Genomic DNA, 27,332 nt, shown 5'->3' on the forward strand with positions numbered 1-27,332 from the left:
TTTCTGATTGACTGCTTTGATATAGGAGTGTATGAATTACTTTTAATACCCACTCCAGTTGTGGAACATTACAGATTTATAAGTCATATACAGGGAGAGTATGGATTTCAAAATAATTAACACTATAATTGAAGACCGAATTAAAAAGACTGGTTTGCATCCCACTTCAGGGCAAAGGCGAGGTATGATTGGTTGCGGACCTGCACAGTACAAACTCGGTCTTGTTGACAGGATGTCAAACTAGTCTTTTTAAATCGGTCTTCAAATATAGTCAATTCCACTTCAAGAACATGCTCCCACTGTGGAAGATTTTTAAAATCTTGGTTAAAATGACACATGCACCTGGGGAACACTCAACTTAGAAGTGATGTTCTAATCTAAACTATATCAATATAACTGAATAAATGTTGCAAGTCAATGCATTAGTAAACAGGTTTCTTGTAGTTATTTTATGTAGAAAGTGAACTTATACAAAGCCTATGCAACTGTTATAACGCCTGTAGCTTCAGAACTAATAATCGTGTTCACAATGATTTGACATAAAGAATGATGGTTTGTTTACGTGTATTTTGATACACATACATCCAATCATGTCAATCAGTATTGGCAACAGCCAAGAAGTGTTTTTTTAAAGAAAAATGCCCACAAGTTACAGTCGATTGTTTCAATTTGAAATCACAGAAGACAACGACAGGGTTTTACATGCCACAATATGCTTGCATAATAACCATTGATCGCTGTAAAGTGCAACTTTTAAATTGGGTATTTTTCTTTAAAAATTCTAAGTACTATCTTGCTATAGTCAGAATGCACATAAAATCATAAATAAACTATCAAACTTTAAAAATCATTCGATCTTGTTGAAAGGTACATCAAATTGTCCGGGAGGGGGATCATAATTATTGGACAGCCCATACTGCTATGTTATCAAAAAAATCTAGAGTACACTAAATGTAATGCAAAGTTTCAAATCATAAGCACGTTTTGGTAATCATTTTATTTATTGCGTAAACTTTCACCATAAACCTTCACTAACTAGCAACATTTTGGATGTTAATAAACTTAGTCGTACTTGTAGTGATTAGTAGCCTTGGCGTGTGGATCTGGGAGTACATACAGTATAGTACAGCTGCTTAGCTAAAGCACTGAAAAATTTTCCACATTAAATATAGAGTACAGAGCGCTAGCACGACACGCCGCTAGTCCGAATCTGAAATACACTGTACCCGTCCATCATGCTGCTAGTCCAGGGACGGATTTAAGCAGTGGCCCGGTGGCCCGGGGCCAGTGGATTTTGCGTTGGGCCAGTAAACTTCCAACAATGCTGGCCCGGCGGGCCACTAGATTTTTGAGCCTGATATAACACTTATACAGATATCGGTGATGGTCATATTTACAGTTATCTGCTCTGCCTGTTACTTGAAATTTATATCTTTATTCAATGATTTTTTTTGTATAAATATTCTTATTCTTGCGTTGCAAGCAAGTTGGAAATATACGGCCGCTTTTACGACGATAGTAGGCCTATGTACTACTTTACTTCCATGCGCTACATAATTATATCTGATGATGATAGCGATACTGCAAATACTGCCTAGTTTGAAACTTTTGGAACTAAAAAAGACAGGACTACTGACTGTGTTACTACTAACTTGTGTTAGTGACTACACTCTCTACATTGAGTACTTTCAGTACAAAACAAATTAAAATGTTAAGGTTTGCTTGACTTTAAGGGCTTGGATAGTGATGTTTCCACATGATGTTTTTTGTGGGACCTGAGAGCACATCAGACATATCGAATTGTATTTTGAAAACGAGGAATATCAAATAATTTTGATTTTTTGATATTTTTTGATATAGATTTTCCCCAAAAGCACCGACAAAAAAGTTGTGTTTTTTTGCAATAGAACATAATTGAAAAAGCTGGGCCAGTAAATTTATTGCAGGGCCACTAGATTTGCCATTTCACTGGCCCGGAGGGCCAGTAGAAAACTGAAACCTAAGTCTGTCCCTGTGCTAGTCCGAATCTTTTTTCAGTCCGACATGCCGCTACCGCTAGTCCGAGTCTGGAAAACACTCCTTCATTCCGACACTGCGCTAGTCCGACTACACAAATTCCCTATAGGTCCGAAACTGAAACCATTGGGCTAGTGTGAAACTGAAAAACACTGCGCTAGTCCGAATCTGAAGATTATGACTAGCGCAGTGTTTTTTCGGATTCAGACTTGTGCTGTGGTTCACAGTTGCGGACTAGTGCTATGGTTTTCAGTTTTGGACTAGCATGGTGTCGGACTGTTGCAGCGGTTTTTATTTTCAGACATATGCACCCTTAAGTACAGGGAATTTGTGTAGTCGGGCTAGTGTCGTGTCGGACTGAGTGGTGCACCCCGAAGTACAAGGTCCAATGTTGATTTTACATGTAAGATGTGGAACTATTTTGATTTGACCCTTGGTGTCCTCCAGAGGTCACAAAAGGTCATACAGTGGTAATTAATAACAATTGCTGATTTTATTGACAGATATTCCAAATTACTCATCTGATCACAAGGATTAAAAAATTACCTATCGTAACATAGCATATCCTACAAAAACAAAATTTTATAGGCAAAATATCACTTTTGGTTGTAGGGGTAAACATTTCAACTGACTCTGATTTTAGCAAAAATGGTGTCAAATTGCTCATCTTGACATAAATATCAAAAAATGATATAGAACTTGCTTTCTTAACTGTTTACTTGTTATGTGCAATGGAAGTCAAAGATCAACTTCCTACGACCAAGGGCAGCAATTTTGAAAAATTGGGTGTTTTTGGGTGCTTTTATAATAGCTGCCGTTTACTGATTTTTGCAAATAAAATTCTCTACATTGTGTAGATTTTGTGTCGAGTTTATATTATTTACTCAAATGTATCAGAATATTATTTATACAATTGCTTTTGAATAAAAATACAAATAAAATATAAAAATTGATCAGTTTGAGTAAGTGTTATTATTTTTTTTAGTATTTCACTGTCAATTTCTGAAAGCCATTTATTTTCAATAAAATAAACACTGAATGTAAAGCTTTTGCATGCATTGCATGTATATACATTGCTTCACTTCAACATGTTCAACTTTCACTGGTTTCAATTTCCTGACTTTCAAGTTCGGTGTAGAGCATTGACGATGGCGTCAATGATTTTTCATGAGTTGAGACGCATAGCGTGTGGACAAACCGCACTTATGCGCTTATGCGTGTACGCTCTTTGCGATGAATGTTACTCGCACAATTCGATACTGCAGTCACCGAAATTTCAACTTGAGTTGAGATGAACTAAAAAATCTGTCCCACCACTTTTGAGACAAAAACCTCAAATCGCACACATTTCAACTTTCTGTGGCAATTTTGTGCAAAATCTGTTGATTTTGCCCCTCCTGAAATTTACTTTTCCCCCCACCCCCATGAAAATGAAAAAACATTCCTGGTGCCGCCACTGCTTGGTGGATACTGCAGATGTATATTGGACCTGCCTATCCTCTATTTTACAAGGGTCTCAAATATGTTAGTGAGTAGTGACCAGTCTATTTTATGACACCTCCTGACCTTCACATCATCTTGATGTAGCCTCTATGGGTGATCTGCTTTTCCAATTTTATATTCAATATAATACAAACAAAAAAATTTAAAGGAAAACAGATGAAGCCAGGCAGGATGGTTGAGGAGGTACCATGACCAGGTTTAAACATCTGCAAGAATATTATAATTATTATAAAATATTCCACCCAGCTTTTTGAATGTAACCATGGACTATTGTTATTATTGCACTTACCTGGTGTATTCATACATTACAATATTGTAAAATTTATAACATTTGTAGGTTATTAGTCCATCTTAAGTCAGATAAAATGCCATTTACTTCCTAATTTAGAGATTCATCAAATCCTTACTGATTTTTGTTGAAAGATTGTGCTTTAACCAAAACTAATTTATAGTGTCATTAAAGAATTTTGTAGCAAACATGTAGTACTAGTAGATTGCATTTATCAACAAGAAAGAATATGCTCAGTCTCTTGAGTCACAAATTGTGTTGCTTTTCCTGAAACCATGGTGGCTGTACATTTCCTGTAAAACAGAAAGAAATAATAAGAATATATTAAAAAGTGAATTAAACAGAAAACATTTTGATATTTTTAAAAATAGGTCTCAGCTAAGCTATTGCATGCAATTTGCATGGATGAAATGTAACAACACAAATTTCATGCGATGAATTAACTTCATGAAATTACCATGTGAAGTTTTTCTCACCCTTCACTTAACTTTGCTGTGAGACTTCTTAAAATATAACCGTTAAAAAGTGAGCTGTTGTAAACTGCTTATCCACAAAAATAGCCTGTTAAGTAAAATTTCAAAGTTTTAGGGGGCTGAGCTTTCGATCCTAGCAGGATCTTTATCAAAGGCAGAGATAAAGATCCTGCTAGGATCGAAAGCTCAGCCCCCTAAAACTTTAAAATATTTAGCGACTTCCTTTTATTTATATAGATAACCGATCAGTTCACTGAAGTCTCTTACCTTTAAAAGATCCCAATTTATTTTAATTAAGTATTGGCATAGCCAGGAGAGACAGAGTGCCCCCTCCCAAACCTTTTCAGGTATAAAATGTGGACAGCGAAGAGTAAAGTGTAAAATGTGACACAAATTTACAAATGGGGATGAAATTTGTCTTGCCCTCCCCCCGCACAATGGGACACAAAATAGACAAATGGGTGAATATTTGGTTTTGCCCCTCACACTACAAAACTAGCTACAACACTTACAAGAAGAAAGTTTGTTCTAGGATTTATTAAATGAATCTGATACTGAAAAGAAATTATAATTTTACAAGAGATTTTAATCCCAATTTTCTAACATTATTCATATTCTTGATTTCACCATTTGTACACATATAATAATAATAATAATAATAATAATAATAATAATAATGTTCTGATTTCTCGATTGTTGTCTCCATGGGTAAGTTGCTGTTGGCATTCATGGATCTACTTACCATCCACTGTGTCTTCACAGATTCTTCATAGAAATCAAATCAATCCAAAACACATTGATATTCCATCATCTGCAAACAATACAAGCATATGATCAGTTAATAATTACGAAATCATTTAGCGAACTGAAAGTACCGTACCATTTCACCTGACATGTCAATGACATCATCAGTTCATCTATAAATTTGAATTTTGATGCAATCGCACAGGAGGGAGGGAGGGGTTTTCTTTCAATGTAAAATTAGCATTGTCAGTAGTTTTCAGTCTTGAGGAAACGATGAGGCCTTTTTTTTTTTTTTTTTTGAAATTCTGAGGGATAAACCCCCTAGAGTACCACAAAAATCCTTGTTCGCTAATAAACTTATTTATATGTAAGAAGATTTCATAAATCATTCCGAAGTCTAAAATAATTTGAAAAATCTATTTTAAAAAATCGGACAAATCCCAGAAATTGGGGTAGGGGACGGACGGACAAGAACCAATTTTATACGGCCTTAAGGCCAATTCCTCCGTTACGGACGTTACAGATACATGCAACTTTTAGTAAATAGCACACATGTTTGCTGTTAGGGTAACACTTTATTTCTTAGTATGCTACACTCTAATGTTCAATACAATGAAGCAGTTTTGTTTTGACTTTCTTAGTAATTAGCTACATGAATTAGAAATGAGCGTTACGGACGTTACGTGAAAGTGCCTGCTTTTTTGACAGATGGTACATATCCTTAAATCTCCATTCAGTTCTGTGTTTTATTTTTTTCTGATTACTATATTGAGCAAGCCCTGACTCCATTCTATGTAAACATGAAAAGCAAGTTTGAAATTAATACTCCTGTATCGTCCTACACTGTTGATTTAGTGTTACGGACGTTACATTTTATCTCAAATGTAACGTCCGTAATGTTTCTTTATAATGAAAAAAAAAACTGTCGAGGTGCTTCCTCAGATTTTTTTCTTTAATATCTTGAAGTACAGTAGGTCTGACATCAATCTATGGAGGCATGATTAGCAAGTTTGAAACTAATAATAATGTTCCAAAATTTTGTTACGGACGTTACAAAAGGCACTTTTGGCATGGAATTGGCCACATGCTATTTATTCTGCATTTTGACAGCTTGGGACTCTAAACTCGCCATGCATATATCGGTCGGTGTTTATTTTGATGAGCAAATTCAAACTCAAATGATGCGAAGGCCGAAGCTAGTCGTCTCAAGCAAACTAAGTTCACAATTAAGGACCGTCGATGAATCGATAATAATCAAAAAATCGGCTATCCAATAATATCAATATCGCCGATATCACTTTCGGAAGAAAATCGATATATCGGAGTTGCCGATAATAAAAAAAAAATCCAAAAATCGGGCGTAAGCAGTGTGTTAACTGCCGCAATTATGTCAGTACAGACGTGTTTTGAAATGTAAAAACTTCTAGAATCAATAAGTGTTATTTTACCTCACCACTATTAAAAGTTTCTAATACATTTCCATATGCCTAATACAAATTTTAGAAGCTTAGTGACTTGAATTTTCAGGTCACTAAAATTGGGAGGAAATCGCTTTATCGATTATTATCGATAATGAGTGACCAATATATTGATTTTTTTAAATCCTAACATCGACGGTCCTTAGTTCACATCAGGCCAATTCCACCGTTACGGACGTTACAGATACATGCAACTGGCAACTTTTAAGTGAATAGCACACATGTTTGCTGTTAGGATAACACTTTAATTCTTAGTATGCTACTAGTACACACTCTAATGTTCAATATAATGAAGCAATTTTGTTTTGGCTTTCTTAGTTAATTAGCTACAGAAATTAGAAACGAGCGTTACGGACGTTACGCGAAAGTGCCTGCCATTTTGACAGATGGTACATATCCTTAAATCTCCATTCAGTTCTGTGTTTTATTTTTTTACTCCATTCTATGTATAAACATGAAAAGCAAGTTTGAAATTAATACTCCTGTATCGTCCTACACTGTTGATAGAGTGTTACGGACGTTACATTTTATCTCAAATGTAACGTCCGTAACGTTTTACATTATGAAAAAAAAAACTGTCAAGGTGCTTCCTCAGATTTTTTTTTCTTTACTATCTTGAAGTAGGTCTGACATCAATCTATGGAGGCATGATTAGCAAGTTTGAAATAAATGCTCCTGTTTTGAGCAATAATGTTCCAAAATTTGTTACGGACGTTACAAAAGGCACTTTTGGCATGGAATTGGCCATCACAGAATTAGAGAAGGAGAACCAGGACCCCTATTATACCGCCACATATAATCGCGTCGTCAGCTATGGGGAGAAAAATTGGGGGTATTCGCCCAGACAAACAAGTACGGTACCTAGACCTGTGACTTTGGTTCACATAGTGAAGCCGACACTGCTTAGCAACGACTTTGACAAGTACGCATACCTGGTTGCAAGCAAGCAGATATGTTCGCGGCAACGGGACATGTTACATTTGACGCGAGTGATAATATGCAACAATCACGCAAACGAGCGCGTCTTTCTCTCCAGATATGAACGCTTATTTCTCCGCATCCGACCACCTTGGTTACGTGGCTTCACCTACTGCCATTAGGGATGGGCAGTCATAGGTCTAGGTGGTATGTCTATGGGTATTCGGGTCCTTGCAGACCATGCGCGGAGATGAATGAAAACAATTTTGCATCTCATCTAAAGCGTCTTGGTACTCACGTGCCGGTCGCATCAAGTGCGTTTCTCAAATGCACCTATCATCCATATCGCGCTTGCATGACAACAAATGCCTCGAGCGCATTACGAGGGAAACCGAATACCACCAATTTTTGCTCTGTCTGTATAAAGATGGCGATCGAGTCCCGATTCTCCTTCTCTAAAATTTCTGTGGTTCACATTGAAAGTATTGACCTATGGCTATACGCGTTCAAAAAACATAAACGCAAGCACAGTTTGAAATGAAACACAGCGGGAGACACAGAAACTCTAAAACAAGCATAATGTCAACGCACTACATGCAGGAAAGGAACTCAAGCGACTAAGATAATCTAATTGCGCACTACCTATTTCCTCTGCGCGTGATTCCAAATCTGGTGCATCATTGCGGTCGCGGAGTAACATCAAAAAAGAAGAAGACGTGTCACGCTGGTAGGCGCAGACCAGCGTCCTTGGCTTGGAAGGACACGCAAAGCTCTGCGTATGTCACTCATTAACAGGGCGCTCGTGTCAATCTGAGCAAGGGAGTGATATTCATGCGTTCTTCTTTGAAACCCAGTATAGTAGTACATGTAGTAATATAGGCTTTCTTGGCCAGGACGGTTATTCAGCCAGGCCCAGGCTAGTCCGAGGTGCTCTGACGATAACACATTCCGATCGCCAGGCAATCTACGTTTGTAAGTAGGCCAGTGGGACAACGAAACCGCTACGTGAACGAGCTAGGACTAGCCTAGGCCCAGGCCAGGCCCTGGTGCTGGGTTGTCATTACCTGAACAAATAAAACAAAAACGTACGGTAAACTGCATGTAGGCCAAAATATAGGCTTATTCATTTAATACTCGGCTGTGAAGACACTAAAAAAGACATGATATTCATAAGCTTTACAAGGGATTCTTGTGCATGCACAGAAACCCTATTATTGCCATTATAGGCCTACATTGCATACACCGGTATGTATAATTTTACGGTGCCTCCACAGACGCCAATTTACTGCCTTACAATTTCATGTTTTCTGACATTTTCATGGGCAGACAAAAGCAAGTAGGCAAAATAATGTCATTTACTTTTAGAAAAAATAAACAAAATACACAAACCATACATTTGAAGCATGATTTGAGGCAATTTACTCACCAATTTCACTCACTTCCGGCTCTTCTGTGAAAAACCGGCCATCTTGTTTTGCAGAAACCTGAATCTCGCCCGAATTTAGTCATTTTCAAGTAAGTCCAGACTGGATATTATAATTATGAGATAAGACACCTCGTACAATCACTTCCCTGTAACAATTAACGTGCAAACGGCCTATACCGATGTGAGGACAGTGCAAGAGGCACATATACCTAGTCTCGAGCGCGGGCCAGACTGTATCAGGACGAGTGTCAGGACCACGTAATTAACTGGTTGTGTAGGAGACTACGCACGAGAGTCACATTTGAGTGTCGCAGGCGTGTAAAGTCTTTATACTTTATAGAACTTGCCCCTACTAGTCATGACGAAGAACTCTCACCTACTGATCTTGCTCCGCCTACATGTCCTGATAAAGAGGATCATGTTCTGGCTGTTGCAACTCCTCAAGTTGCAAACACAGTCCTGCCTGCTCCTGTAAGGAAGCCCATTCACAATGCTAATAACTCTGATGATTCATGTTCGTGTACCCAAGCCGTTCATGACGAAGAACTCTCATCTACTGATCTTGCTCCGCCTAGGCCTACATGTCCTGATAAAGAGGATCATGTTCTGGCTGTTGCAACTCCTCAAGTCCTGCCTGCTCCTGTAAGGAAGTCCATTCATAATGCTAATAACTCTGATGATTCATGTTCGTGTATCCAAGCCGTTCATGACGAAGAACTCTCATCTACTGATCTTGCTCCGCATACATGTCCTGATAAAGAGGATCATGTTCTGGCTGTTGCTCCTCCTGCATACCCTGATAAAGAGGATCATGTTCTGGCTGTTGCAACTCCTCAAGTTGCAACTCCTCAAGTTGCAAACGTAGTCCTGCCTGCTCCTGTAAGGAAGCCCATTCATAATGCTAATAACTCTGATGATTCATGTTCGTGCATCCAAGCCGTTCGTGATTTGGAAGGTAATCTGGTAGATAAACTGTGCGGTGTAATGAAAGAGAATTACGACCTGAAAGTCCAAATATTACAAGGTAACCTTGATTTGTCAAAGCAAGAGTGTTCTCGTTTGTCCAAGGAAAACAAGGAACTGACAAAGGAGGTGGCTGCATGTCAAATCCAAATCAAGAAGCAAGACTCGGAGTCCTCATCTGGTTTCAAGGTAGGCCTTCACAAACTACGCACAGACATAGAACAGTTAATGAAAGCCAGACATCAGCAATGGGAAATTAAAAAAACAGAAATGAAACGTTCACTTTCTTTAAGCCAACATGATCAAGAACGCTATGAGAGCATTATCATTGGAAAAGATAAACAAATTTCTGCATTACAAGAACAGCTGATCAAATCAAACGCAGAAATCATCAAAGCAAAGGATGATGCGTACGAATCCCGCCGCACCCAAACATCCGTCTGCACTAAGGATTTCATCCCAGTCGGACGGCAAGCATCATCAACTCATCACAGTCTTCTACGTCTGTACATACAATGACATCAACTGAGCCGATAACCAAAGAAGCTCCAAGCTATGCCTCAGTTGTCTGTAGCGGTGGCAACCCCTCATCAACCACACCAAGACCAAGAACATCAGTGATGAGAACACCAAGACAACTGGATTTGTCGCATCCGAAGCAGCAAGATACTAGGAGACCAAAGACCACGAGTGCTTCTACACCAACGTCACCAATGAAGATAGATAAGACACGCGGTTCATCGGCGAAACAGCATGCCACTAGTAAAATCAACCAAAATCTCCCGCATCCGCGACAATCATATCTTCCGCGCTCGCGACAATCAAATCTTCCGCGTCCGCGACGATCAAATGTCAATCACACAGTTCCCGGAGCAAACAGTGCTAACAGCACGAGATCATTTCATCGTAGACATGATCACCCGGCCTCTACTAAACCAACAGTGGTAGTAATCGGCAACTCCCACCTCGCACCAGTGGAAGCCAATCGGTTGGTTCCAGACGCACAGGTGATATTGCTCAAGGCCTACACAATTGTTGAAGCAGCCGATCAACTTGAACATCTGTCATTTGCACCCGATTGCATAGTTATTCATGAGATAACAAATGACATAAAATATGCACCAAGTCCAAATGAGTGCGCCCAGTACCTTCATTCTGTAGTAGATCATTACAGTTCAAAATACCCGCAGACTAAATTCATCACATCACTTGGAATATCAAGAACTGACAACCAAGAATTAAACACCGCCACCGAGATAGTTAACGCGATCCTGAAGGGACTCATTAATTCAACTGGGAACGATAATACTACATTCTGTGACCACGGTAACTTCTCCAGAAATGGTATCCCCATCGTCACTTATTTGGTACTGATGGATATCACCTTTCAGATGAAGGTACAAAAGTGTTCTCAAGCAACCTAAGGTGTAAGATAGAAAAGGTATTAAACCTCCACTCAAGATATTGGAGTAAAACACAGATACAAGGGTAATTTAAAATTAAGATTTCATCATGTCTCTATTTTCTAGATCGTCGCTCAAAATAGGTGCATGGAACATCGACGGTCTTTTTTCAAGGATCGCTAATGTTCGCACATCTAAGTTAGGTTTCAATCCAGTTCGAAGATTACTTGAAAGTTTAGATATTTTTGCTTAACTGAGACACACTGCGAGATTTCTGACATAATTGATCTTGATGGATATCACATCGAACAAAATCATAGGCCTCGTTCATTAAAAGCCCCTCATGCTTTTGGGGGCCTTGCTGTCGGTGTCCGTCTCAGTTTAGTTAAAGGAATTAAATTCCTCAAACCTTCTCATTCAGAGTTTATGTGGTTTAAATTATGTAAGAAATTTTTTTTTTTCAAAATGATATTTATATTTGCAACATCTACATTAGTCCTACGGGTTCAAGTTATAATTTACGTAGTGATGACATTTTCACATTAATTGAAAAAGACATCACTAATTTTTCTAAACATGGCAATTGCGTTCTAATGGGTGACTTTAACGCTAGAACTAGTGTTGAACCTGATTTTGTAGAAAATGATACTTGTAAATATTTAAACGTTCATTCCGATTATACGATCGATACACCTATCTGTAGAAGAAATTTGGATACCAAAATGATCGACACACATGGTAAACTTCTTTTAGACATGTGTAAAGGTAGTGGTCTCCGAATTGTAAATGGTCGTAAACTCGGAGATTTATGTGGCAACTATACATGTTATAATCACTGGGGTAACCCTAGCTTAATTGATTACTTGTTATGCCATACTGATCTTTTCAACGATATTGAATATTTCAAAGTCCATGAACTGATTCCTTATTCCATCCATTGCATGATCTCATGCACCTTAAAAACAGGCTGGTGCGAGTATAAAACCATTTTTGCTAATGATGACACTTGCATACTTAATGATCCCCCGGATCACTTTATCTGGTCTATTACATCAGGTAAACAATGGCGCTGGGCTTTGAAACAGCCTAAAAAAAAAAAAAAAATTGACCGTTTTTATTTGGAACAATCATCCAACACGGAAAACGGGACGGAAAACTCAGTTGAGAATTGTATTGATGATTTTTATGATTTACTTGAGTGTGTCGGAACTAAAGCGGGTTTAAAGAAGAAGAGTAGGCCTACTACCCGCAAAAAACGTTCCAAAAATAAGTGGTATGATCAAGATTGTAAATCTATGTATCGTAAAATCAAATCGATATCTCGCTCTATTAAACGTCAGCCACATAATCTTTTTTTAGTGCATGATTACCGTAAATTATGTAAACAATATAAGAAACTTTTGAACTCTAAAAAGACGCTTTTTAGAGATAACATTTTTCGGACGCTTGACAAATTAGAAACCAATGATCCGCTGGGATTTTGGAAAGTTTATGAAGGTTTATGCACTACCATAATGTCTTCATCCCAGAATCCTATCACACCTAAACAGTGGTGGGAACACTTTCTGACTCTCATGAATAGAAATGTTTCTCATAATGATACACTATTTGAAGATTATATAAATAATTTTGTGTCAAATTTTAATGAAAATGATGTAAATAATATTGATTCTATTATTACTAATGATGTAAATAACATTAATGCTATTATTACCATCAACGAAGTCAAAGAAGCAATCTCAACTCTAAAAAAGGAAAGGCAGTTGGAGTTGACGGTATTTATAACGAAATGTTACAAGAGGGTATATCAGTTCTTGCACCATCTTTAACCTGACTTTTTAATTCAATTTTTAGGAAGGAAATTTCCCCCTCTTCCTGGAGACTTAGCACAGTAACAGTAATTCACAAAAAAGGCGACAAAAATCAGCCAAAAATTACAGAGGAATCGCTGTATCGAGTAATTTATGTAAATTATTTTGTTTAGTGTTATATAACCGTTTAAATGTCTTTTGTGATAAGGAAACTATAATTCCACATAATCAAATTGGTTTTAGAAAGGGCTCTCGAACCAGTGACCACATTTTAGTTCTCAAAACACTTATTAATAAATATATTCATCGTGCTAGTAAATCTTATTTATATGTATGTTTTATTGATTTTTCTGCCGCCTTTGATACCATCTGGCGAAATGCTCTTTTATATAAATTAAGCCAAACGGGTATTGGCAGCAACTTTTTTCAAATAATTAAGAACATGTATACATCTGTTTCTTTCGCTGTAAAATGTGACAACAAACTTACTGATGCGTTTAACACCACAGTCGGCGTGAAACAAGGCTGTGTCCTTAGCCCAATTTTCTTCAATATTTTTCTTAGCGATCTTCCAAAAATATTTGATGCTAATTGCGCTCCAGTGAGTCTTAACAACTCACCTCTCAGTTGTCTCATGTATGCTGATGATCTAATCATTTTATCTGAAAGTGCAAATGGCCTTCAACATGCCCTTGATAAATTGCACAATTATTGCAGAAAGTGGAAACTGTTAGTTAACATTGACAAATCAAATGTCATGATATTCAATAAAGGTGGTCATGTTTTGAAAGGTTGTAAATTTAATTATGGTAATTGTAACATCAACATAACTAATGAATATTGCTATTTGGGTATCATTTTTGTACCATCTGGTTCATTTACAAAAGCAATGATTAGACTTAAAGACAAAGCAATGAAAGCATATTATAAAATTAGGGATAATTTTATAAGTGACTCCTACAAATGTAGCATGAAATTATTTCAGACCCTCATCCAACCAATCCTTAGCTATGGATGTGAGGTTTGGGCACCATATTTGTTAAACAAACTGAACGACTCAAACTTTCTTACAACATGTGATAAACTTCCAAGTGAATCTATTCACATTAAGGTTTGCAAAATTATACTCGGAGTTCATAAAAAATCCACTAACAATGCAGTAAGAGGCGAATTAGGTAGTTTTCCACTGCTCACAACTATGCTTTCTTTATCTGTAAAATACTGGTGGAAGCTAAACGAAAAATGTATGAATGGTAATGATTCTCTTGTAATTCAAGCACTTGTAGATAACAGAAAGTTAGTGTGTACTAATAATTTCACATGGTCGACAGGTATAAAAATATATTTAGCCTTATCAATAGGATTGACATTTGGGATAAACCAAATACGATCACCGCTTCCAATTTTAATGAAATTATTGTATCTAAACTTCAAATCGTCTATAACAATCTTTGGGTTAATCATATTAATAATTTTAGTCCTAAACTCAGAACATATTGTACATTCAAAAATTCTTTCAGTGCAGAAAATTATGTTATTATCGCTAAAAGATCTTCCAGGGCTGCATTCTGTAAATTAAGAATAAGCGCACATAATCTCATGATCGAAAGGGGCGTCACTTCTCTCCAAAAATTAATCCAGAGAATAGAATTTGTACACTTTGTAATTTAAATAAGGTGGAGGATGAATTTCATTTTGTAATGATATGTCCTTTCTATACCAACCCTCGCCAAGATTTATTATCTACAATACATGAAATGTATGATATAGATGGTATGGTAGACACTGACATTTTCAAACTTATAATGAGTGCAAGTGATTTTGACAGTATTACTCCAATACCCAAATTCGTCAAATCAGCTTTTGATTCACGAACGAACATGGACTTATAGATAATAACAAAGTTCCCATTTGGGCTTAGAGCAGCGACCCCCTGTCATATTTTCATTATATAGGCTCAATGTAACATGGACTTGAGCGCCACTATTAAAGGTCCGTAACCCGATCGACAGCATCATCCCCCGGTTTTTTTCATTGTTGATGAGGTTTTGGTATCACATAATAGATACTATTTTTCTCATTACTATCCTGAAATTTGACGCTCCAAGTCGATGTATTTCCGGAGAAATCATGAATCACAGCGGTTTTTACAGGTATACCAGTTTGTAAACAATAAAAATTACTTCGGATCATAGAAAAGAAAAAAAAGCGAACTACGCTAAGTGCTGAGGAGACGGTCCGCCGTATATAATTAAAACAATTCCTTGATTATTTCAGTTGGTGAAATAGCTCAATTGGCTAGCGCGCCGTTCTTTTACCCAAGAGGTACCCGGTTCAAAACCCGGTATCGGAAGGTTTTTTCCTCTCCATTTTTAACCCAAACTTTTTTATATTCATTTGAAATGTACATATTGCAAGGGGAAATATATTTTGTTTCCTTTTTTTCTGAAACGGTAAAAAAAAAAACCAAATATTTTCCGTTCAATACGGGCCGGGCATTGCAGCATGTCAGCATTCGTTATACGAACGGGAATTGTTGTTGTTGCATGCCTACCCAGAATGCAATTCACGTATACAAGGTATTGGATTGCAAATTTGGCTATTTGTTCACATTTACGCTGAAAATGCTCTCGTTTTTTCACAAAGCAGCATAAAGGGAGAGATATTTGATATTATTATGTAATTTTAAAGACAATCCATATCCAAAACCAATAGGGTTACCCCCCTTTAATATTGTCTATTATTATTAAGACTAATTTATATTTCTTCTATAATTGTAAATATTTGTACTTGTAACTTTAATATTGCAATTTCAATTGTAAATATTTGTATTTGTAAATATTAACTATACCAGTTTGTTTGGTGAATGTTAATAAAATATATTGATATTGATATTGATAATAGTACGCGTAATCACTAACAATGCGTACGTAGGCTTCTCTAGGTGGCAGCAAAATTTTTCTGCTTCAAATGCGCGGGGACCCCTGTGTAAAAATGGCACTTTTTTGGCACAGGGCTGTTTGCGCAACAAATTCGCGATGATGACATGACAACAACAAGCCGTTGCCGCCGCAATAAACTGAATCTCGACCTACTCCCCTAAATCCTCACACGCTTTGCGCATGTGCGAGTACTATAGTCTGTGTTCAAGACTTGCGTGTATTCATGATGCATTGACCAGGCGAGCACGTATATTTGCCGTGCTTGAGATCACTTGTGTAACTCGGTAGCCTACAAGTGTGCTAAAATCATGAAAAATAAACTGTTAGGCCTACTTTTATGATAAAAGAAAATATAGGCCTATTCGGTAATTGTACCAAAATAGGTCTATAGGCCCCTATCCATAGAAATATTAATGCTTTATGTAATCAACTATCACAATGCCGTGAGTTGGTTATAGGCCTATGCCTAGCTTATATAGGCCCTTTAAGATTTTTTTTAAAAAGGCACGATGTGACTGTTAATTAGGTAGGCCCCTAGGCCCATTAATTATTAATTAATTACTTATTATTTTCATTATTTTGAAATTTTTACGAGTGGTCACATCCCAATATCAACGGTACATTTTGGCACTGCATATATAATTATTGCGATTTATGGTTGATCTTATACATTGATATTTAAAATGCAGGGATTTCAGTAGGCCTATCACAGTTCAAGAAGTAAAAAAAGAAGTAGCAAATTAATATAGGCCTATGTCATTTTGAGAAAATGTCAAAATAATTAAGATCAAATAGGCCTAATTAAATATTTTGCAATTCTCAATTTTGGACGCGGGAATAAGTAAATAAATAAATATGTTTTACGGCTCCTCTGGCTTTCTTTTTTGAGGTTTCTTCAATTTATAGTAGGCCTATAGGCCTATTTTTATTTTATTTTTGAAATTCAGTTACCGGGCCTAACCCCATCCCCCAATGTCAAAAAGAAATATATGCCACTGGTCATATTATCCACTAGCCGTAATTGTTTATTCAAATTAATTTTCCGTTAGGCCTAGGCCTATATTAAAGGGGCATTTCGTGATCCACAGCCTCATCCCCTACTTTTCTGAAAAAAGTTGAGATTTTATACTACGGGAAAGCTCTTGCTACATAATTTTATGTATGTTTGAATTACGTTCTGGTTTGGAAATAAGCTTTTTTCCGTGAAAAATGTCATAAAAAGAGGATAGGATTACAAAATCCTCCTTTAGGCCTATAACTAACGTGTTTTGGTTTGTGTATTTGTTTATTTATTTGTTTGTTTGTTTTCCGATTCTATTAATTATTTTATTCATATGTTTTTTTATTTTTTGTTTATTTTTGTTAATTGTTTATTTCTGTTTATTTGTTTATATGTTTTTATTTGTTTGTTTACTTGTGTATTATTTGTTTAAACAAAGACACAAAGAAACCAAATATAAACAAATAAGCAAATTAATGCAGTGTTTTACTTATTTGTTTATATTTGTTTTATTTGTTTTTTATTCGTTTATAAGTTTGTTTTGACTTTTATTTGTTTTTTATCTTTATCAATTGTTTTGTTTGTTTATTTGTTTATTTTTATATAAGTTAAAGGTGGGTAACCTGATTGAAAATCTCATCCCCTATTTTACCTCATCAAAATGCTGATTTTGGTATCAGATGAAAGCTCATATTTTTCTCATAAACATATTGAAATTTGGCGTTCCAAATCGGTGTATTTCCGAAGAAATCATAAAAAAAAACTGCCGAATTAGTGTCAATTATGGTATAGGCCTACCATAGTTTTCGCCTAATTAGGCAGTTTTTTTGATGATATCTTCGGAAATACACTGAGTTCAGTGAGTTGGAACTTCTAATTTCAAAATGTCTATGAGAAAAATCAGGGCCTTTCACTTGAAATCAATATTATATTACATGATCATGATGATTATCATTAATAAAACACTGTATTGGCCTACTACCAATGTCACACTGTATAAATGTCGGTAATTCCATTAGGAATTAGTCACATTTACAAAACACATTTACATTTTCTTTTTGCATGAGTGCTTGATAAGGATGACATTTTATGTAATACTTTTAATTTGATTTTCCAAATATATCAGGTCACCGTCCTTTATTTTGTTTGTTTGTTTGTTAATAAGTTGGTTTATAAGTTTGTTTATAAATTTGTTTGTTAATTAATTTGTTTGTTTACTTTTTTGTTCATTGTAGTGTTTTTGTTTGTTTGTAAGTTTGTTTATTTCTTTATTTGCTTGTTTGTTTATCTTTTGTTTTAAATTGTTTATCTTTTTGTTAATTATATTGTTTATTTGTTTGTTTATAATTTGTTTATTTGTTTCTTTGCTTGTTTTTTGTTTATTTGTCTGTATTTTTTTAAGGTGTAAGTGTTTATTTATTTAAGTTTGTTGATTTGTTTGAAATTGAAATAAATTTAATCTGAATCTGAGTTTCTAACTTTATTGTTAAGGCCGTATAAAATTAATGTTTTGGTTCTCGTCCCTCCCTCCTCAATTTCTGGGATTTGTCAGATTTTTTTTTTATTTTTTTAGATTTTTCAATTATTTTAGACTTCGGAATGATTTATGAAATTTTCATACATATAAATAAGTTTATTAGAGAACAAGGACCACTTCCAAGTCTTTTTGTGGTACTCTAGGGGGTTTATCCCTCAGAATCTCACATTTGAAAAAAAAAAAGTGCCTCATCGTTTCCTCGAGCACTGTTGGAAAAGACCGAAAACTACAGACAATGCTGATTTTACACTGAAAAAAAAAAAAAAAAAACCTCCCTCCCTCATCAATTCATGAAAATCCTCTGGACGAGAACCAAAATATTAATTTTATACGGCCTAATATGTTTGTTTATCTTTTTGTTAATTAAATTGTTTATTTGTTTGTTTTTTTGCTTGTTTGTTTATCTTTTGTTGTAAGTTGTAAGTTTGTTTATTTATTTATTTACAAGTTTGTTGATTTGTTTATAACTTTATTATTAATATGTTTGTTTGCTTATCTTTGTTTTAATTATATTGATGATTTGTTTGTTTATAAGTTTGTTTATAAGTTTGTTTATTTGTTTGTTTGCTTGTTTGTTTATCTTTGTTTACTTTATTATTTTGTTTATTTGTTTGTTCAAAAGTTGTTTATCTTTTTGTTAATAAATATTGCTTATTTATAGGTTTATTTATTTATTTGTTATTTATGTTAATTACTTTGTTTATTTGTTTGTTTATTATTTTGTTGATTTTTGCACATTTGTTTATTCGATTATTTGTTTGTTTATAATTATGTTTGCTAATTTGTTAATTGTTTATTCGTTCGTTTGTTTATTTGTTTATAAGGGTTTAAATTTTATATTTATCTATGGATTTGTTTGTGTTTTTATAGTTACTTCCAGAGTGGTGTAAATCGTTTTCATTTAATAAATTAGTTGCTAACCGCTGCTTGTTTACTTGTTTGTTTACTTGTTTTGTTCTTGTTTACTTACTTGTTTTGTTGTTTACTTGTTTGTTAACTTGTTTGTTTACTTGTTGTTGTTTACTTGTTTGTTTACTTGTTTACTTGTTGTTTACTTGTTGTTGTTTACTTGTTTGTTTACATGTTTACTTGTTTACTTATTTACTTACTTGTTTATTTATTTAATTATTTAAGTATGTATTTATGAGTAAAATGAATGATTGAGTAAGACGGGAATTGAGTGAGTAATGAGTTATGATTGATTGGTTGATAAAATTATTGAAATGTTGATTATGTTAATTGATACGTTGATTGATTGATTGAATGACTGAGTAAGTGATGATATATATTGATCGCATGACTGATTGAATGAGTTATTATTTATGTATGTATTTATTTATCAATTTATTTGTTTATTTATTTATTTATTTATTTATTTATTTATTTATTTACTTGGAGAAAGATGATATGACTATCAAATAAATAAATAAATATATAAATAAGTTAATAATTTTATTTATTTATTTATCTACCTATTTATTTATTTATAGGCCTATTGAATGTAGAGTCAATTGACACCACGGTTAGAGTCAACTGACTCTCTTGTGACAGATCAGGTGACTCCTTTGAGAGTCAGTGCTAGTTTACTCCACTTTGAGAGTCACTTGACTCCATTCTGGCTATCAGTGTTGTTATCAGACGAGTCAAGTTGGAGAAGATATATCTGTCGACAAGTAAACAAACAAGTAAACAAACAAGTAAACAAACAATTAAACAAATTAACTAACAAACAAGTAAACAAACAAACAAGTAAACAAGTAAACAAACAAACAAGTAAACAAACAAACAAGTAAACAAACAAACAAGTAAACAAACATACAAGTAAACAAACAAAACAAGTAAACAAACAAACAAGTAAACAAACAAGCAAACAAACAAGTAAACAAACGAACAAGTAAACAAACAAACAAGCAAACAAACAAGCAAACAAACTAGTAAAAAAACAAACACTTAAACAAACAAGTAAACAAACAAATAAACAACACATAATTATAAACAACAAATAAACGAATAAATAAATATGCAAAAAATTAACAAAATAGTAAACAAACAAATAAACAAACAATAAATAAACTTATAAAAATAAACAAATAAACAAAGTAACAAAAATAACAAATAAATAAATAAACTTATAACTGACAAAAAGATAAACAAATAAACAAACTTTTAAACAAACAAACAAAATAGTAAACAAAAGATAAACAAACCTTATAAACAAATAAATAACATAATTAACGAAAAGATAAACAAACATATTAACAATAAAGTTATAAGCAAATCAACAAACTTATTTAATCAAATAAATAAATATAGAAATCAATCAATAATAAAATAATTCATTAAGTGATAAATAAATAAATGATTAATTGATATATAAATAAATAAATAAATAAATAAAATAAATAATAAACAAATGAATAAATAGATAAATAAATAAATAAATAAATAAATAAATAAATAAATAATAAAATAATAAACAAATGAATAAATAGATACATAAATATAGGCCTATAAATTAAGTAAATAAATAAGAAGAAAGAAAGAAATGAAGAAACAAATATATAGAAAATTCATTAATGGATAAATAAATTAATAAATAAATATTAAAATAAATAAATATATCAATAAATAAATAAGCAAAAAAGCAAGCAAGCAGCCGTTATCAATTAACTTTTATAACATTAAAGGGGCATTTCGTGATCCACAGCCTCATCCCCCCACTTTTCTCAAAAAAAGTTGAGATTTTTATATCACTGGAAACCTCTTGCTACATAATTTTATGTACAAAATATTTCTTGCAGACTACTTCCTTTTGCAAAGATATCGTTACATTTTAATTTTGTTCTGGTGCACCAGAACGAAATTACAACGCATTGTCTATGGAGCAGTGTAATACACATAATCATGCATAACTCGCAAACGCAAAATCGGAATCAACTGAAATTTTGGGATTAGGCTTTTTTCGTGGATAGGCCTATGTACTGAAAATGTCATAAAAAGAGGATGCTAGGATCACGAAACACTCCTTTAAATAAAGAAATAAATAGATAAAAATCATTAATTGATAAATAAATACATATAAACAATCAATTAATTGATAAATAAAATAAATAAATAAATAAATAAATAAATAAATAAATAAATAAATAAATAAATAATTAAATAGATAAATGGATAAATAACTAAGCCTAGGCCTAAATACCAAACCAATACCAAAAATACCTTCGGTAGGCCTACTGCACAAGTTTTAAAAAATATTTGATTTCATTTAGGGCCTATGCATAATTTTGACTACCTTATGGCTTGAATAGTAAATACTAAATAGTCTATAAATAGGGAGATAATTATTATTTTTATTTGCGTAAATATAATCCCCCTTACCTCCCATCGACCAGTTGATAGGCCTACCTTCGCTTCGTTTTATTATATAAAATATTATTATTTCATCTTCAATGACGCATATTCCCGGGCGCATATTAAAACTAAAAAGAAGCATTTTATTCCGGGATTTTATTTCGATTATTAATATTATAAATCCAGGGAGGAAGATCCAGGGTTATATCATTTATGCCCGGTAATTATGGTAATAATTGTGGCCATATTAATGTTGTACTTGTAGGCTGCTTGTTGTAGGTTACTGGCTACAACATCAACATCAAACTAAATTCCCCGCGAAATGCAGGCAATGTATAGCAACGTTTCGCGATTCGTGCATGACACCGTGATTTATTTATAGACTGCATGCACCGCGGCGCGCTAGACTTGTGAAATGAATCGTACTCGTGCCGTGTGCAAATTTAGGGGAGTAGGTCGAGATTCAGTTTATTGCGTTGCCGCCGCTGAGCCAAGGCTGCAGCTAAATTTCAACCGGCCTAGCACCATAGGCCTACAAATTTAATTATGGTAACGACGTTTGTTCAGTCTTCAGTAGTTATACTCCTTTTACAGTCTGGTAGACTAAATTAGATTGTAGACTTGTAATGTGGTTAAGTTTGGTGTACAGGTAGGGTAAAAAATCAGGCATGCATGTAGGGTAAGAAAATAAAGTATCTAACTTCAAAGTCAAACATTTTGAAGTAGGCCTAATCCTGCTCAATTGCATGCTTTAAAAATATATATAAAAACTAACTTAGACCTAAACTAGGCCTAGGGCTAGTCTAGCACAACTCGTCATACTCATGTGCTCTCAGTCACTTTTTTGTAAAGTATGACCCGATGATGACTCGTGCTAGGCTAGGCCATGTTTCTAAATATATTGATTTCATTTCAATAATTTTCTATTCCCTGTTGAGTTTTGAGCGCGCAGTCATGCAGTATTGCTGATGACTGAGTGCATGCAATTGACATGATTGAGTAGGCCTAGGGCTAGGCTCCTTTGCTTGGACTCCTTCGCTAACCTACATGATCCATTACAAAGTAGCCTAGCCCTTTTCATACCAAGCAATCGCAAGGAGCATAATGTTTTGTGATGTAACTTCCGTCGATTTATACCAGAAAAGCTATCAAAGAAACAGGTAGCATTTTAATTTTAGTCGTGTGGCTAGTGACAAATTCAAAGTTGCCCTCTTGACTTGAGTCACTGCTTGCACACGGCATGCTGGGGACTATAGACCTTTTTCCCTCTTTCCCATCATGCACTATTCCAGGGGGGTATGAGTGTCGCAAAATACATCATCTCCCCGGGGGAGTACAGAGTTATGTTCATTACATTCTGGAATACGGACATTTCGACTGGTGCCTTCATCACAAAAAAAGGAATCCCCGATAATGATGATAATGGCGCCACTGTCACTAATACCGTTCGGGGGCAAAAAACAACATTTCTATGCCTTATGGACATGGTGTATTCACCCAAAAAAGTTTCCTGTTATTGAAACCTAACTTTGTATACATTTTATAGACCTAATGGTGAAAAACTGATGACGGGACACGCAGTGATATTTTACCGGCATCCGTTTCACTTTTTTTTCGGAGTTGAAAATAAAACGAACACAAAATCTCTTACACAGATGTTCTGTATCGCTCCGTAACTGCATCACTCGTGTATTCAATAATTGCATAATTAGTAACATCGATGGCCTTTACGATAATCCGCATATATGGAATCAGTATGCCCATATTAAGACAAAATAATTGCAAAGGCCTGGCAAAGACCATCGGATGCACACGATCTATGAGGTTGATGAACTACGTCATACCCCCTGGAATAGTGCATTGTGGGATAGAGGGAAAAAGGTCTATATCAGCTGTATCGATCGCTTTTCCGATAAGCGATGAAAGTTACAAAAAAACAAAACGGTATGGTATGCTCCTTGTGATTGCTATGAGGGCCCGCCCCTGGAAAAAAAAATTATGTCTATATTTTGTTCCAGTTATAATTGGTGAACAAAAAATTACACATTTGTGCGCAGTACTTACGCTAAAGTTTGTTTCGCTTATAATTGGCGAAAAAAGATCTTAAGTCTATATAAATAACATTGTGGATTGATATCATATAGAATGGCGTGCACGCAGTTGGGCACAGCCACAGGCTCAGCACTTACGCAAGTTGCGCATCGCAAGTACTGTATGAGTTGGGACTTTAATGACGCGCGCAGTAACAAAAACCAAATAATTTTCACCAATTATAATAAGCTGAACAAAGAAGTCAACAAACTGAAGTTGCGCATTGCAATGTCATAAGTGACTGGCGCGCGCTTAAAATGTGAATTTACGCAAGTTGGGACTTTCTTTACGCTCGCAGTAATGAAAACACACTAGAATAATTCTGCGTATAAATAATCACACTATATTTATTTACGCATTCATTGTTTCGCTCATTGGACGCAGTCATTGCATCGCAACATAAGCGTGTCTCATATCGCGCACAAGCACCGATTAGTTTCTGGTGCATTTCGACAAAACACAAGTACCCCCAGTTTTTGCCGCATGCTTGTATCAAGATGGCGGTCGAGTCCTGGTCCGCTGGTTTTAATTCTAAATATCTACGCTTGGGCTTAGCTAGGCCCTAGTCCTAGTCCATTGGCCTTCCTCTCGAGAGTGACATATGCGCATTGTATTAAGTCGAGCGCATACATGAGCAATACGGCGGTATAAATCTGTAGAGTGTAGACTGTACACGCGTGAAGTAATTCTTGAGGAAGCCAAAATGGAATATAATAGGTCAAGGTAGGTTTAGACTAAGCCTAAATGTCTAGACCTTGTAAGAAGTTAAAGCTGGGCCTAAATTGGCCAAGGCCTAGGCTAGCCTAATGCCTGGTACTATATAGTGCTCGAATGCATGCATGCCTGGTTGATAGTTGATATATGAAGTTAAAATGTTATAAAAAGTTATACTTGCTATAAAATAAATGTGTAATTTGATTTCTACATGACAATCATTAATCAATGATGATAGTAAAATGATGTTGTTTTTCTGTTTGTATCTTTTTACAGGGAGAAATCATTGAGTTCCTGGGAAAACTTGCAGCCGAAAGTCTTACCCCCTACAAAACAAAGATAGTGTTTTCGAAAGATGAAATCAAGAAAGTGTGCGATGATCCTGATGCTGGTGAAGAACTCCTGGTTCAAGCTTGTGGTATGGGTATTCTGTGCAAAAAAGGTTCAGATCTACAATTTTTCCACAAATCAGGTCAAGAATTCTGTGCAGGAGTTTATCTTGCAAACCATGAGGATAAACTACCTGCATATCTTGCCAAGATCAAGTCAGTCCAACATGCCTTGAATCTTGGTATGGTCCTGAAATTTGCAACAAGCAACAAACATGCTGCAAAATTAGTTGTGGAAAAATTGGTAGACATATTCAAAAACAGCAAAGAGCCAAAATGTCAAGAGTACTACGAGGAAAAAGAGGTATATGACAACGAAGGTAAAGTCAAAGTGAAGCATCCAGTTCTGAATTACCAGGAATCCCGCCAAGTGCAAGAATTAATTGAACTAATTTTGGAATGCAATTTTGAGGGTCAAATAGAGGATGAAATGCGTGACAGTCTGAAACCTGTCTTTTCAGATGGACAAGTCCTGTTCACAGGACTCACGCAAAAACTTGCCTCTTCGGTATCGTATTACATGAGGTATTGTGGGGAGGATGTAAAACAAATACATCTTCACCCAATTCCCCATGTAAAAGAGAAAATGGAAGAGATCGAGAAAGGAGCGATGAGGCAAGTTTTTGCTGACACTGTGAAAGCCATGGAGAAACGTGATATCAGTGATTTGAAAAGGCAGTGTGACAGATATGTCACAGCAAATAAAGGCACGGTAAGCGAGGATATTAGCAGGTATCATGGTTGGGCATGTGATGGTACGCACTGGGCGGCTGTACATCTAGCGGCATACATCTCATGTCTAGAAACAACCGCAGGCCTACCCTCATCAAATGAAATAGATTTCACTCCTATAATTAACAGTCTTGGGTTCTGCACAAACCTGAGACTGAACTGCCAAGAAGGTTATTTTGGCCTCATGAATAATTGGAAGTATTTGTTACAACAAATAATAAATGATTCAATCAATCCCCGCACCCTCGCAGTAATCTCAGAACTGGATGCATCATACTTGACTGACCGGGGTGTCTGTAGTAATGCCTCCGATGTAACACGTGTCATTAAATCAATCTCAAAGATGATAAATATACACAAACTTGACATCAGCTACAATGAGTTTGAACCAGGAGACTCATCAGTATTAGCAAATAGCCTCACTCAATGCACGCAATTACAAGAATTCAATATGTATCGCATGCAGGGTGTTACATGCTCAGACATGGATACGATATTCACAGGCTTTGCATTTCTTGTTTCATTACGTAAGCTTGATATATCATGGAACCCATTACCAAACGTAGACAGCGTGAAATGTCTACGTAAATGTCAAGCATTGGAACAGATAGACTTGATACAGATGGAAGGCGAGGAGGATGAGATGGCTGCATTAATTACTACAGCTGGTGAATTACCTCAACTCACAACACTGGATCTCTCCATTAATCCTGTAATTAATGGCAGCAAGTGTTTCTCAGCGATTATTAGTATTTTACCTCATCTCAGGAGTTTGAATCTACGTCACATCGAGTTTACAAAGGAACAACTGGAGACTCTGATATCAACATCAAGAAATACATCGATGCAGGAATTAACGTGAGTAGAAACTTAACGTTTAAGCTTACTCAAAATAATGACATAAAAGTCGTCTCAATAAACCTCTTTTTTAGCAATCTTAGCAATGTTCTACATGAAGGTAAGTTATGTAGTGGTTAGTAGACAGTATGAATGAAAGGATAGGGGGTTGTTTTTGTTGTTTGGATGTTTGTTTTGTTGTTTATTTGTTTGTTTTTGTCTTTATGTCTGTTCGTGTTTTGGTTTTTTTCGCGGCGCATTAGCATTGACCGGTGTGTGCGTTTTTCATGAAATAAAATATTTTGCGAAATAATTGGTCTGAATAAACCTCTTTTTTAGCACTCTTAGAAATATTTTGCATCAAGGAAATTTATATAATCCTTTTGTAGAGTGTCTGAATGAAAGGATAGGGGTTTGTTTTTGTTGTTTGGATGTTTATTTTGTTGTTTATTTGTTTGTTTTTGTCTTTACGTCTGTTCGTGTTTTTGTTTTTTTTCGCGGCGCATTTAAGCATTGACCGGTGTGTGCGTTTTTCATGAAATAAAATATTTCGCGAATTTATTGGTCTGAATAAACCTCTTTTTTAACAATTTTCGAAATATTTTACATCAAGGAAATTTATATAACTCTTTTGTAGAGTGTCTGAATGAAAGTATAGGCGGTTGTTTTTGTTGTCTGGATGTTTATTTTGTTGTTTATTTGTTTGTTTTTG

General features: G+C 35.2%; 1 protein-coding gene across 1 annotated transcript in view; it reads left to right on the forward strand.

Annotated features, from left to right (window-relative positions):
- The window catches only part of LOC140167873 (uncharacterized), a 120,507-nt gene extending 93,705 nt beyond the window's left edge, over positions 1-26,802 (forward strand). Inside the window, exon 5 of the mRNA XM_072191163.1 lies at positions 24,939-26,802. Coding sequence (XP_072047264.1) covers positions 24,939-26,645 — 1,707 coding nt within the window. The 3' untranslated portion in view covers positions 26,646-26,802. The remainder of the gene's footprint in view (positions 1-24,938) is intronic.
- The last annotated feature ends 530 nt before the right edge of the window (positions 26,803-27,332 follow it).

The sequence above is a fragment of the Amphiura filiformis genome, chromosome 13 (genome assembly GCF_039555335.1).
Source record: "Amphiura filiformis chromosome 13, Afil_fr2py, whole genome shotgun sequence".
NCBI classification, from domain to species: domain Eukaryota; kingdom Metazoa; phylum Echinodermata; class Ophiuroidea; order Amphilepidida; family Amphiuridae; genus Amphiura; species Amphiura filiformis.